At 34.5% G+C, this 15,537-nt stretch overlaps 1 protein-coding gene across 3 annotated transcripts in view; it reads left to right on the forward strand.

The window, feature by feature from the left end:
- YTHDC2 (YTH domain containing 2) overlaps window positions 1-15,537 on the forward strand; it is a 112,606-nt gene that overhangs the window by 5,506 nt on the left and 91,563 nt on the right. For 2 of the 3 annotated variants that reach the window (XM_037800949.1, XM_037800951.1), the window contains exons 3-5: window positions 2,598-2,794; window positions 4,071-4,270; window positions 7,372-7,538. In XM_037800949.1, the coding sequence (XP_037656877.1) occupies window positions 2,598-2,794; window positions 4,071-4,270; window positions 7,372-7,538 (564 nt within the window). The remainder of the gene's footprint in view (window positions 1-2,597; window positions 2,795-4,070; window positions 4,271-7,371; window positions 7,539-15,537) is intronic. The other variant, XM_037800950.1, reaches the window with a different exon arrangement.

Raw genomic sequence — 15,537 nt, forward strand, 5'->3', positions numbered from 1 at the left:
TATCTGTGGTTTTAGTACATTTACTTTTAAACTTAAAAATTGCATATGGGGTTTGCATTTTATTATTTTAAAAAATACTTGGGAAATTCACTTATCTAGCAACTTTTCCACATCATGCAGCTAGTTTCTAGTTTATTTTGCTTTGTAAAAGGGCTCTTAGAGTTTTCATCAGAGCGTAGTGTCGGTTTCCTTGGAATGAAAATGTAATGAATAGATCTCAGTGTGTTAGTTTACATAGTAGGACAACTCTCTACTGTATTGCATGTTTCATTCCTCACAATAATGAGGTGAATATTTTACTTAAGTTTTCACTAATCATTTAACTGATTATCATATTCATAAACATGAATTATATGATTGATTATCATATAATCATATTATCTGATAATCATATAACATGATATATCAGTGTCACTGTGGTGCTGAATGTGATAGGAATGAATACCAATAGCCACAAGTAGAGTCTTACTATAACATAGAAACTCCTGTCAAGTTGAGGTTACCTGTCTGCCGCACAAACTGATTTAAGTAAATTTTAATTGATAATAGTTAAGTACTTACACCTGTTTAACGTGTTTATTTTTATACATAAGTGCTATATGATTATTGGGCAACCTATGTTAGAAAGGTTTTATTCTGACCCCATTACTTTACATGTAAGCTTGTTCAGGAGCTATGTTTTACTCAAACTTTGTAGTCCCAGCTTCTGGCATAGTACCTAGCATACACTATGTGCTTAATTAATGGTTGATGAAGGATTGAATGAATGAATTAAAGAAAGTAAGTTAAAGGTTAAATACAGCAAAACCTTTCTTAGTGACTTTTAAGAAAATTAGAACATCTCGGAGCTGATAGAAATAGTAGAGTTTTTTTTTTTAACCTGTATACAATGCCATGGAAGTAAAATGATTTTATTTTCAACCATATGGTTAGCTAGATGAAAGATTATTACTAGCTGACCCTAAGCCTCCTGACTCCTGCTCTAATAATCATTTCAGCACATTTTCCTGCCTTCTGTAGTTAAAATTTTATGATATAAAAGGCCCAGAATGGAATGAATGATTGAGTCTATATAGACTGTATTGAAAAGTTTGAGTAAGGTCAGTGGGAAAAGAACTCATAGAAAACATCTCTCTAATGCAGTAATTTTGATGATACCATAAATATAATTAAAATGTCTACATCAGGTTAAATTTTATTTGTTTCATCCTCATGGCATCATTTAAACAACACGAAGCACTTCTTAAGGAGATGACACCATTACAAGTTTACAATTCACTGAAGTATTCAATAAGGAATTTCCAGAAATTAAAAATCTCGGTAACTTAAAGGCCTCACTTAGAAAAGTTAGACAGCTAAAACTTTCTAGGTTAATTCCAAGTTTAATATTCTTACAGTGAAGATATTGAAAAATTTAAAATCTAATGAAAATTAGATATATAAAATTATATATGTAGTTTTCTTTGTATTGTGGCTGTGTTGCTCATTTCTATAATACGATCGTGACATTAACAAATGGTAAAGTTTATGAAATGTTTTGGATAACTTGTTTCTAAAATATAAGAAATTGTATTTTTTCCGATTAATTTTAATAATAGTTTTCATTTATTTAGGGTTTACTCTTTAACAGATATTGCACTTTACATGCCTTATCTCATTTAATCACATGAATCGTTTTTTGAGGTAGATATTATCATCATCTGATGCTCAGGGCCATTAAATATTTTGCTTATGGTCCCTCAGGTAATAAGTGGTAGAGCTAGGATCAAAGCCAGGTCTGTATGTTTTCAATGCCTCATCTCCTAATCACTATCACACTTCTAGATTATAGATGTGTATTACTAAATCAGTCAAAACACATTTGAGAAATTCCTATATGTATAACATTATAAATAGCATTCTTGAGCTATAAAAGTCATAAAAGTTGTGATCAGTTGTGGACCAATTGAAGAAAGAAATATGTCTGCATCATATAAGTTGAGAGCAATTAGAAATCATTACCTTAAAATTGAAAGCTAGAGCCAAAAGCTTTGAAAAAGTTTTTTTTTTCTTTTTTTAATATGCATCTGAAAATAATTATCAGGAATGGTGATCTGTTCTCTTTTTGGTAACCACTAAACTTGGCTCTTTCAACAGGGTTTCATGGAAGTGTGACATTACCAGCATACACTGGAAACATTCAGGGGGCATATTAGTCTGGACAGTGAACCGTAGCTTTTCATTACCATTTCTAGGTTCTTCTGTTCAGATTGCTTTTCTCCCTCTGTATGCTTCCTAGCATATCATTAACTGGTGATGTTTCATCTACCATGAAACCTGCTGAAGACAAATTTTAGCACATATGGGTAAGTAAGCCTTTTTGTTAATTAAAAATAGGATTTGCAACATTTCCAAATTTTAACTGAATATGGTCTTGTTACCACTTGAGCACCAAACCCCTTTTTACTGATTTTTTGGGGGAACTTTCAACATCCTATCCCAAAGAATTTTGATTTTTTTTTAATGTTTTGCTTGAGACATGTTTTCTAAGTAGGCATACATCATATGTGAACCAGTTGAATATTTATAGTAAATAAATGATTTTTATTAATATTCAGAAAGGGAGCAAATAGATACCTAACTGTGAAGAAGAAAGATGGATCAGAAACAGCTCATGCAATGATGACCTGTAATTTGACTCATAATACAAAACATGCTGTTAGGAGCCTAATTCAAAGATTTCCTGTCACCAATAAAGAGCGTACTGAACTTCTGCCTAAAACAGAAAGAGGAAATGTGTTTGCAGTTGAAGCTGGTATGTATTTTGTGGGAAGCTTCATTGTTTATCCTGTTATTTGATGACTGTTCTTCCTTTATAGATTTATTTTAAAAACTAAGATGAAATAAGACATTGAATAAAGTTTGTTAGAAATGATTAAGAGTCATGAAAATTTTGGGATGAAATTTAGTGTTGAGGCATGTTGTGGAGTTGAACCAAAGTTTCTTTTTAACGTGGTGGTGTAATAGCTGTCATTTTTTGAGCACTTATTGTGTGCTAGGCAGTATACTTCACAATTTTTATAGGTTCTTATAGCAACCCTTGCAAGGTAAGAATTTTCCCTATTTCACAGGTGAAGAAATTGGAGCTCAGAGAAGTTAAATAATTTGTTCAAGGCCACTCAACCAGCCAGTAAGCTGCAAAGCTGGGATTTGACTCCAAAACCTGGATTTCTCTGTTACACTGCCATGACACACTAGTGAGATTTTGAGTTGAGGCTTTAGCTTCTGGTAAGAGAAGGGACAGTCTTTAGTACATTATCTTGCTCAAAGGTAGATAAATAATATATTTAGGTTATAAAATGAAAATGGAACTTTACAATTTGGAAAAATAATGTCCTTAATGAGAAAGTTATTTTATTACTTACAGTGACTAAATTTGCATAATTGCAACAGTCAGTTGGAGTAGGTCTGCAGAATGTAGAAAACACATGATCACAGTCATCAAAGAACTTAGGTTTTAAATATTCACTCAAAAAATCATTTTGAGCTTTTTGAAGAATATATACCATCATCCTTTTTTTTTTTTTTTTTTAATCCTTGCCTGCTTAGTTAAATGTGGATGTGGGCTAAAATGCTCAATAAGGAAATCTGTAAAGGATTTATAGTTATACATATTATTCTGTTTGAGCACATAATCTTAAATGCATAGCTTTTTCGTTTTTTATAATGTTTTCGTATTGTACGTAATAGGTTTCACAAGAATAATGCATATTGCGTTTCCTACTGTCATTTTAATGGTATATGAATGATTGATTTTTGTGCATTTTTAAACATTATGTTCTAGAAATACTTTAAGAAATTTACGTTCTAATTGATGCTGCAATTTGTAATGTGTGTTCTGAGAATATCCCAGTATTGGTTTACAAAAGTTAAGGCAGTGCTTTCTAACTTTATGTGGGCTGAGTAGAGAAGAAACACTTGAAAGGAATTACATAAGCCTTAATCTGAAAAAATTAGAAGTTACTTACCTGTTTTTAACACTTTTTTCAATGTTGATCATAAATTTTTTGTTCTTTTATTCATTTTTGAAGAAAACCGGGAAATGAGCAAGACCAGTGGGCGACTCAACAATGGCATACCTCAGATTCCAGTAAAAAGAGGAGAATCTGAATTTGATTCTTTTAGGCAATCTCTGCCGGTGTTTGAGAAACAAGAAGAAATTGTTAAAATAATTAAGGAAAATAAAGTCGTTTTGATTGTGGGAGAAACTGGATCTGGAAAAACCACACAGGTTTGTTTCTTTTCTTTGTTTATATAACAAGAAAAAATTTATACCATTTTTTAGTTATGTATCAAATTTACACCACATGTATTTTAACAACAGAAAAAAATTTCTGGTTATTCTTCTAATAGTTATTTCAGAAATAAATTAATACTGGGAGTACATTTTGAGAATTTGCAGAAAGGAAATGTTTTAAATTATTTATTTTTAAACAAGTGTGTTAGGCCTTCATTTCAACAGAATATAGGAGGTGATTTGGTGTCATGGAATGACTTTGGACTTTGTTTCAAATCCCAGTTTACTCACTTATGGGATGTGAAGTTTTAAGCTAGTTTGGTAACCTCTGTTAACCAGAGTCCTCATTTATAAAATTAGACTAATAATTGCTACTTTTCATGTTGAGATTTAAAGACTATGTATGTGTGTGTGTATATATATATATATGTATATCATACTTAGCATAGTGTTTTGCACATAGCAACTACACTGAAACAATATTGATAACAAATATTATCAATGGAATGGAATAAGTATGACAAGTTTCACTTGGATTTTAGAATCAAAAAGACTTAAACATGAAGTTTCACTTATAGGGTGACAGGAAGTAAGCATGGCATGATGATGCGACCTTTTTTAGCATGTTAAAATAGCAATATTATTTAGCTTTTGATGGAGGTTCACATATAGAGGTTCAGCCAGTGTAGTTGTAAATTTTCTTCTTTTCCTTTATGGACAAATAAAACTGCTTTTCATAGTTGGCCTAAGATTTTCTGTGGTTGTATTGGTTGGCTTATAATAAACTTAGTCAGCAGATAAGGCAAGATGGTAGAAGAGGTTGAGTTATTTACTTGTAGGACTTAACCATTTTCACAGAAGTTTAACTCTTACCCTTAAAACTTGAGTGTGTAAAACTTATAATTAAAAGTACAATAAAATTTTTATCTGAAAACAGTATTTGATTTTTCTTCAGCATGAACCCTTTTATGACTAAGTGAAATTTCATAATCACTCCAAAGAATCTATTCAAATGTCTTAGATTGTTATAATTACTTTAGTATTGGAGTAAGTTTTTCTACCAGGTCTTAATTGTAACAATTTAATAACATTTAAAATCTGTTCTGGTTTGCTAATGCTGCCGTTATGCAAAATACCAGAAATGGATTGGCTTTTATAAATGGGCTTTATTTAGTTACCAATCTACAGTTCTAAGGCCATAAAAGTATCTAAACTAAGACATCAACAAGAAGATACCTTCACTGAAGGAAGACCAGTGGCGTCTGGAACACCTCTGTCAGCTGGGAGGGCATGTGGCTGGCTTCTGCTGGTCCTTTGCTCCAGGGTTGCGTTTCAAAGTGCTTTCTCCAAAATGTCTCTGGGCTTCTGTCTCTCTTAGCTTCTTTCAGCTCTCTGCTTGGTTCTCCTGGGGAATTTTCTCTCTAGGCCTCTGGGAGTTCTCTCTTAACTTCTCTGGGGCAAACTCTGGGCTTCATCTCTTATCATCTCTAAACATCCTTCTGTCTGCTACTCCCTGTGTCTCCAAGCATTTGGGTCTGTATCAGCTCTTAGCTTCTCCTGGTGGCAAACTCTGGATTACATGTCTTAGTTTTTCTCTAAAATGTCTCTCAGCTTCTCTGAGTTTCCTCTGTCAGTGAGTTCTCTTAAAGGACTCCAGTAAACTAATCAAGACCCACACTGAATGGGCAGGTTCACACCTCCATGGAAATAATATAATCAGAGTTCCCACCCACTTGGGTGGGTCACATCTCCATGTAAATAACCTAATCAAAAGGTCCCACCCAAAAAGATTGGATGTAAAAGATCATGGCGCTTCTGGGCTCCATAGCAGCTTCAAATCAGCACAGCAGCATAATATTCCTCTTCACTGTCTACTCTTTTTAAACATGTCTTGGCTGTTCTTGTGCATTTATGCTTCTGAATGAACTACTTAAGTTTTTAGAAAAATTCTAGAGACTAAGAAATGTATGAAAAGATGTCCTCTCTCACTTCTAGTTAAAGAAATGAAAGTAATGATATTTTTCAACTGTCAGATTGGCAGAAATTAAAAAAAAAATGCTGATACCCAGTATTAGTGTGGGTGTTGGAAAAATAGCACTTTCTGCTTTGCTGATAGGAGTAGAAATTGCTTTGGAGAGCAATTTGATAATTTTTCTATTTAAATTAAAATGCTTTTCTATGCAATTTCACTGTTAATTTATAGTATATATATATTTGCAAAATTATTCGAAAATAGATGTTCACTGCAACACTGTTTATAACAGCAATATTAATAATAACGAATCTAAAATCTGAAAATTACTTAAATGTGTAGTCAGCTTTGTTAAATTATAGCACATCCATAAAGTGGAATATGCAGCCATTAAAATGCATTAGATGGATCTGATATGTTAAGTGAAAACTGAAAATTACAAGCATTCAGTATAGTAATCACTGCTGTGTGAGTAAAAAGCATATAGGTACACAAATATATTGAATCATGTAAGCATTTTTTCCCTGAAAGAGTTCATAAGAAATTTAACAGTAGTTACTTTTATGGAGAAGACTATGGGTAGTGTTGGAGGGGGAAGACTTTTATTTATTTTCTTTCTTAGCTGTTTGAATTTTATTCACAGAAAAGTGTCTAGAATCCTGGGATTATGGGACGTTTTTGTTTTCCTTATGTTTTTTACTACTTTAAAAATCCCCATGTAATTTTGATTGGCATTTCACTATATAGAATAATTTGGGGAAAATTGTCATTTTTACAATATTGAGTATTCCCATTCAGGAATATGACACATTTCTTTATTTATTAGGGCCTTCTCTTATGTTTTTCAGCAGCAATTTATAGTCTTTTTCATATAAGTCTTAAATATTTCTTGCTAAATCTGTTTTTAGATATTTTTGTCTTAGTTTCTATTTTGAACAAAATATTTAAAAATTACATTTTCTAGCTGATTATTTCCAGTTACATGAAGGGTGTTGGTTCTTTATGATTCTTTATTTTATATTTAATTATAGAACTTTTATAGTTCTAATGGTTTTCAGTAAATTCACTTGAATTTTCTAGGTATATAATCAAGTCATCTTATACTTTAAAACTTTTGTTTCAGATTCCTCAGTTCCTTTTAGATGATTGTTTCAAAAATGGTATCCCTTGCCGTATATTTTGTACTCAACCAAGACGATTAGCAGCTATTGCAGTGGCTGAAAGAGTTGCTGCAGAGAGAAGAGAAAGGATTGGTCAAACAATTGGGTATCAGATCCGATTGGAAAGCAGGTAAAGACAATCCTCCTGTAGCCTGTCTTTTATCATACTTATAAAAGACTAAATGTTTACATTTCACTAAAATTAAGGAATGTGTTATTTGAAAAGTTAGATGACCATTTTGTTCCATGTAAGTGTGTATTAGGATATAAAGATCAAGTCTAAACTCAGTGAGGTTTTGATAAATATTGTTTGAAAGTAGGATAAAGCATAAGGGAAGAGAAATTGACTGTTTTTCAGTTTTTAAAAAATGGGTTCTAAGTTTATAAGGTTTAATAACATTTAACAGAAGATATATAGTATGGATGCCTAGAATGACGTCTGATCTGTTACCGATTTGAATTTGCAATAGGTGAACTGAATGGAGAACTGGCCAGCACTATTAGTTGAATATTTGAATATTCAGGGAAATGGTTAAGAGCTTGAGCTGTAGTTACAAATCCTATATCATACTTTCATGATCAAGTACAAGTTAGTTCAATTCTTTCAACCTCAGTTTCTTCATCTATAAAATGAGGCTAAGAAAAGCATCTACAGCATTCAATAAATGTTAGTGACTGAAATTATTATTATTAGTAGTAACTAGAAATACCTTCTTGACAAGTAATATACTCTTTCTTTGGGCTCTCAATAGGTTGGATATACCATTGAGAGTCTCATTATTGGAAGTCCTTTGATGCGCAAAAGTTTTCAAAAAGCTTATCTCATTTACAGAGGACTTTCTTTCCCCAAGCAAAAAGTGCTTAGGGTCCTTTTTTTTAAATTAGAGAAGTTGTAGGTTTATAGAAAGATCATTCATAAGATACAGATTTCCCATACACCACCGTATTATTAACACCTTGTATTATGTGGTATGTTTGTTACAATTCATGAAAGAACATTTTAATAACTGTACTGTTGACTATAGTCCGTTGTTTACATTAGCGTATACTGTTGTACAGTCATTTTTTTTTTTTGAAATTTTTATTCTAGTAACATAAATAGAGCCTAAAAGTTCCCCCTTTTAACTACATCCAAATATGTAATTTAGTGCCATTAATTACGGTCGTAATGTTATGCTCCCATTACCACCATCCATTACCAAAATTTTACAATCAACCCAGACAAACTCTACAATTTAAGCATTAATTCCTCATTTGCTGCCTTAGTGCAATATAGTAACCTATATTCTAGATTCTGACTCTATGAGTTTGTTTATTCTAATCATTTCATATTAGTGAGGTCATACAATATTTGTCCTTTAGTGTCTGGCTTATTTCACTCAATGTGTTCAAGGTTCATCCATGTTGTCACATGTATCAGAGCTTCATTCCTTTTTAGAGCTGAGTAGTATTCCATTGTGTGTATATACCACATTTTATTTACACATTCATCAGTTGATGGGCACTTTGCATCCTTCTTTTAGCAATTGTGAACAATACTGCTGTGAACATTGGTGTGCAAATGTCTGTTTGAGTTCCTGCTTTCAAATCTTTTGAATATATACCTAGAAATGGGATTGCTGAATAATGTTATTTCTATACTTAACCTTTTGAGGAACCACAAAACTGTCTTCCACAATGGCTGCACCATTTTACATTGCCACCAGCAATGACGAGTGTTCCTCTTTCTGTGCGTCCTAATACTTGACATTTTCTGTTTTTTTTTTTTTAATAGTAGCTATTTTAGTAGGTATGAAATGGTATCTCATTTCGTTTTTGATTTATATTTATTATGTATCTTTTCATGTGCTTTTTGGCCATGCATGTGTGTCTTTTGTAGAGAAATATCAATTCAGGTCTTTTGCCCAGTTTTTAAATAGGTTGTTTGTCTTATTGTTGGGTTGAAGAATTTCTTTATATATTCTGGATATTAAACACTTATCAGGATAAATGGTTTCCAAATATTTTCTTCCATTGTGTAGGTTATTTTATTTTCATGATAAAGTCCTTTGAGACACAGAAAGTTTTTAATTTTGATGAGGTCCCATTTATCTTTTTTTTCTTTTGTTGCTTGTGCTTGTTTTTGCATAGGGACATCCAGTTTTTCCAGCATCATTTATTAAAGACACTGTGTTTTTCCCCCATTGAGTAGATTTAGCACCCTTGTCAAAAATCACTTGGCCATAAATATTTGAGTTGATTTCTGAACTCTCGATTCAATTCCAGTGGTCTATGTGTCTGTCCTTCTAGGAGTACTATGATGTTTTGATTACTGTGACTTTGTAATAAGTTTTAAGATCAGAAAGTGTTAACCCTCCAGCTTCATTCTTCTTTATCAAGATGCACTTGGCTGGTCAGGGCCTTTTACCCTTCTGTATAAATTTGATGATTGGTTTTTTGATTTCTGTATAGAAGGTTGTTGGAGTTTTGATTGGGATTGTGTTGAATCTGTAAATTGCTTTGGGTAGAACTGACATCTTAGCAGTATTTAGCCTTACAATCAATGAATATGGAATGTCTTTCCATTTGTTAGGTTATCTTTGATTTTTTTTAGCAATGTCTTGTAGTTTTTTGCATACAAGTTCTTTACAACCTTGGTTAGAATTATTACTAGATATTTGATTATTTTATATCCTATTGTAAATGATTTTTTTTCTTAATTTCTTCTTCAGATTGTTTATTACTAGTATATACAAGCACTACTGATTTTTGTGTGTTGATCTTGTACTCTGCCACTTTGCTGAAACCATTTATTAGGTCCTGTAGCCTTTTTCAGGATTTTCTGTATATAGGATCATGTCATCTGCAAATAGGGGAAGTTTATCTTCTTCCTTTCCAATTGGTATGCCTTTTATTTCTTTCTCTTGCCCAATTGTTCTATCTAGAACTTCCAGTAAAATGTTGGATAACTGTGGTGACGGGGCATCCTTGGCTTGTTCCAGATCTTAGAGTGAAAGCTGTCAGTTTTTCACCATTGAGTATGATGTTAGCTGTGGGTATTTCATAGATTCCCTTTATCATGTTGAGGGACTTTCCTTCTATTCCAAGCTTTCTACGTGTTTTTATTGAGAAGAGGTGCTGGATTTTATTAAATGCCCTTTCTGTGTCAATTCAAATGATCATGTTTCTTTTACCTTCTTTCACTTAATGGTGTGTATTACATTTAACTAATTTTCTATGTTGAACCATCCTCACATACCTGGGATAAATCCTAGTCGATCATGGTGTATAATTGTTTTGATGTGCTATTGGATTCACTGTGCTCGTATTTTATTGAGGATTTTTGCATCTGTATTCAGAGGGGATATTGATCTGTAGATTTCTTGTGATATCTTTATCTGGCTATGCTATAAGGCTGATGTTGGTCTCATAGAATGAGTTAGGGAGTGTTGGCTTCTCTTCAATTTTTTGGAAGATTTTGAGCAGGATAGGTGTTAATTCTTCTTGGAATGTTTGATGGAATTCACCTGTGAAGTCATCTGCTCCTGAGCTTTTCTTTGTAGGGAGGTTTTGTTTTTGTTTTTGTTTTTTTAAGTTTTACTGAGATTGTTCACATACCATACAATCATCCAGAGATCCAAAGTGCAAAATCAGTTACCCATAGTGCTGTCATACAGCTGTGTATCCATCACCACAATTAATTTTTTTTTCAATTTTTAGAACATTTTCATTATTCCAGAAAAGAAAGACAAAAAAGAAAACTCAAATCCTCCTGTACCGCTAACGACCCCCTCTCCATTATTGAATAATAGTAGTGGTATAGTACATTTTTATTGTTAATGAAAGAATGTTAAATACTACTAACTGTAGTAAATAGTTTGCAATAGATATATTTTTTCCCTATATACCCCTCTATTATTAACTTCTAGTTATAGTGGCATACATTTGTTCTAGTTCGAAAGAGATTTCTAATATTTGTTTAATTAATTATGGACATTGTCCACCAGAAGTTTCACTGTTTTATTCATTCCCATATTTTAACCTCCAACTTTCCTTCTGGTGACATAGTGACTCTAAGCTTCCCCTTTCTACCAATTCACATACCATTCAGCACTGTTAGTTATTCTCACAATAACGTGCTACTGCACCTCTGTCCATTTCCAAACACTTCAGTTCAACCTAGTTGAACATTCTGCTCATAATAAGCAACTGCTCCCCATTCTTTAGCCTCATTCTATATCCTGGTAACTTCTATTGCATGTCTATGAGTTTACATATTATAATTAGTTCATTTCAGTGAGATCCTGCAATATTTGTCCTTATCTGTTGGACTTATTTCGCTCAATGTAGTGCCCTCAAGCTTTCTTCATCAGCCCATTTTTTTTAAGATGGTTTTGGTCACCCACCATACATTCCATCTGAAGTAAACAATCAGTGGTTCCCTGTATAATCACGTATTTATGCATTCACCACTATTCTAGTTTGCTAATGCTGCCAGAATGCGAAACACCAGAAATGGATGGGGTTTTATAAAGGGGGTTTATTTGGTTACACAGTTACAGTCTTAAGGCCATAAAGTGTCCAAGGTAAGTCATCAACAGACGGGTACCTTCACTGGAGGATGATCAATGGTGTCTCGAAAACCCCTGTTAGCTGAGAAGGCACATGGCCAGTGTCTGCTCCAAGTTCTGGTTTCAAAATGGCTATCTCCCAGGACGTTCCTCTCTAGGCTGCAGTTCCTCAAAAATGCCACTCTTAGTTGCACTTGGGATATTTGTCCTCTCTCAGCTTCTCTGGAGCAAGTCTGCTTTCAGCGGCCATCTTCAAACTGTCTCTCATCTGCAGCTCCTGTGCTTTCTTCAAAGTGTCCCTCTTGGCTGTAGCTCCTCTTCAAAAGTTCACTCACAGCTGCACTGAGGTCCCCCTGCCCGTCAGCTCATGTATATGGCTCCAGTGACTCAACTTAGACCCACCCCGAATGGGTGGAGCAACACCTCCATGGAAATTATCCAGTCAGAGTCATCACCCACAGTTGGGTGGGGCACATCTCCATGGAAACACTCAAAGAATCACAATCTAATCAAAACTGATACATCTGCCCCCACAAGATTACATCAAAGATAATGGCATTTGGGGGACATAATATATTCAAACCAGCCAACCACCATCACCACTATCTGTATAAGGACATCTGCATTTTTTTCCACAAAAAAGGAGGAAGAGTAAAAGAAGGTAGAGAGAAGAAAAATAAAAATAAAATGACAGCTAAAAAGCAACAAAAGGAAAAATAGAATTAAACTAAAGTAGAATAAAAGTCAGACAACATCACCAATGCCAAGAGTCTCATACCCCTCCCATATGTCCCCCTCTTATAGGCATTTAGCTTTGGTATATTGCCTTTGTTACATTAAAGGAAGCATAATACCATGTTTCTGTTAACTATGGTCTCTAGTTTGCATTGATTGTGTTTTTTCCCCCAATACCACCTCATTTTTAATAACTTGCAAGGTTGACATTCATTTGTTTTCCCTCATGTAAAACATATTTGTACATTTTATCACAATTGTTGAGCATTCTAGGTTTCACTGAGTTATACAGCCCCAGTCTTTATCTTTCCTCTTTCGTTCTGGTGTCCCACATTCTCCTAACCTTCCTCTTTCAACCATACTCACAGTCATCTTTGTTCAGTGTACTTACATTGCTGTGCTACTGTCACCCAAGACTGTTCCAAACCTCTCACTTCTGTCTTTTCCTATCTGTCTGTAGTTCTCCCTTTAGTATTTCCTGTAGAGCAGGTATCTTTTCACAAACTCTGTCATTGTCTGTTTGTCAGAGAATATTTTAAACTCTCCCTCATATTTAAAGGACAGTTTTGTTGGATATAGGATTCTTGGTTGCTGATTCTTCTCTTTCAGTATCTTAACTATATCACACCACTTCCTTCTTGCCTCCATGGTTTCTACTGAGAAACCACAGATAGTCTTATCAAGCTTCCTTTATATGTGATGGATCACTTTTTTCTTGCTGCTTTCAGGATTCTCTCTTTGTCTTTGACATTTCATAATCTGATTATTAAGTGTCTTGGTTTAGGTCTATTCAGATCTGTTCTGTTTGGGGTACACTGCGCTTCTTGGATCTGTAATTTTATGTCTTTTGTAACAGATGGGAAGTTTTCATTGATTATTTCCTCTTTCATTGATTATTGCCCCCTTTCCCTTCTCTTCTCCTTCTGGGACACCCATGACACGTACATTGGTGTGCTTCATGTTGTCATTCAATTCCCTGAGATGTTGCTCACATTTTTCATTCTTTCTCCTATTTGTTCTTTTGTGTGTAGGATTTCAGGTGTCTTGTTCTCCAGTTCCTGAGGGTTTTCTTCTGCTTCTTGAGATCTGCTGTTGTATGTCTCCATTTTGTTTTTCTTCTCGTGTTGTGCCTTTCATTTCCATCGACTCTGCCAGTTGTTTTTTCAAACGTTCAATTTCTACCTTATGTTCACCCAGTGTTTTCTTTATATCCTTCATCTCTTTTGCCATATCTTCCTTGAACTTGTTGATTTTGGTTTGAGTTGATTTAGCATATTCCTTTGAAAAATATTTAATTGATTGTTTCATTAAAGTGAAACAATATCTCAACTGTATCTTAATTGAGGTGTAAGTTTGTTCCTTTGACTGGGCCATATCTTCATTTTCCCTATTGTAATTTGTAGTTTTCTGTTGTCTAGACATCTGGTTTCCTTGGTTACCTCAGTCAGATTTTCCCAGATCAGAATGGGTTCAGTTCTCAGAATGGCGTTATATGCAGTTTGGAGTTTCCCTGAGGGTGTATCTTAGAAGAATGACACACTTTCCTATGTGACCTCTAGCTGCTGTACTTTTCCTAACCTGCGCAGCAGGTGGCACCTGTCAGCCTTTTGCTCCCGACTGCTGTAAGGAGGTGTCGCTTCTTTAGTTTCTGTTTTGGCTGTTTTCTCCCAGGCTTTGGGGTCTGAGTTCTGAAGGAAAGGCTAGCACTAGAGCTGGGCCCCACCTCCTTCCTCTTGGGGAAGATACATCCCCTAGGGAATTATCTTCTGTATTTGAATTGCTCCTTTGTTTCTCTGACTCTGTTCCCTGTCTGGGTCAGAGTGCTGTAAACTGAAAATGGCTGAGGCTCTCTCCACTGAGCCACTCAGGTTGAGGGAGAGAAAAAGAGAGAGAAAGCCCCCTTTCAGAGGAAGTGCATGGCCCCCCAGTTTTGCCTGTTGGTCAGAGAGAGCACCTGGTCTTCTGGGCTCCCTTTCCCAGGGCACAGGAGTTGTCTGTTTCTTTAAGGTCATTCGTTACTAAAAGCCTCTTTCTGCTTGTTAGGGGTTTGTCTGTGTTTGTAGCTTGTGTTCAGCAGTCCATGTTTGTTAATTAAAACTCCCGTTGGAGCTGGTCTGAACTATATTTGCTTTCTCTGGGAATGCTGCTTTCTCCAGGAATGCTGCTTTCTCCTCCAGCAAGGTCGTGTAGCTCAGCCTGCTATGGGGCGAGGGGTCTCCCAGTGCAGTTCTGCAGTTTTTACTTAAAGATTTTGTGCTGCAGTCTCAGCCATTCCACCCAATCCAGGTTGATGTTCAGTGTGTGGACAGTCATGGTTGTCCCCTAGCAGTTGTTCCAGATTATTTACTAGTTGTTCCTGGTTGTTTATTAGTTTCTCCAGGGGACTAACCAAATTCCATTCGTCTCTATGATGCCATCTTGCCCCTCCTTTGTAGGGAGGTTTTTGATTATTCATTCAGTCTCTTTACTAGATATTGGTTTGTTGATATCTTCTGTTCCTTCTTGAGTCAGTGTATGTAGTTTGTGTGTTTCTCAGAATTTGTCCATTTCATCTGGGTTATACAATTTGTTGGCATATAGTTCATAATATCCTCTTATAGTTTTTTTGTTTCTGTGGGTTTAGTCGTAATGTCCCTTTTTCAGATCTGATTTTAGTTATTTGTGTCCTCTTTCTTTTTTTCTCTGTGAGTCTACCTAAAGGTTTGTTGATTTTATTGATCTTTTCTAAAGAACCAACTTTTTATTTTATTGATTATCTTATTTTTTTATTTCTCTATCCCATTTGTCTCTGCTCTAATCTTTGTTATTTCCTTGCTTACGCTTGCTTTGGATTTAGTTTGTTCT

This window comes from Choloepus didactylus, chromosome 13, assembly GCF_015220235.1.
Source record: "Choloepus didactylus isolate mChoDid1 chromosome 13, mChoDid1.pri, whole genome shotgun sequence".
NCBI lineage: Eukaryota > Metazoa > Chordata > Mammalia > Pilosa > Megalonychidae > Choloepus > Choloepus didactylus.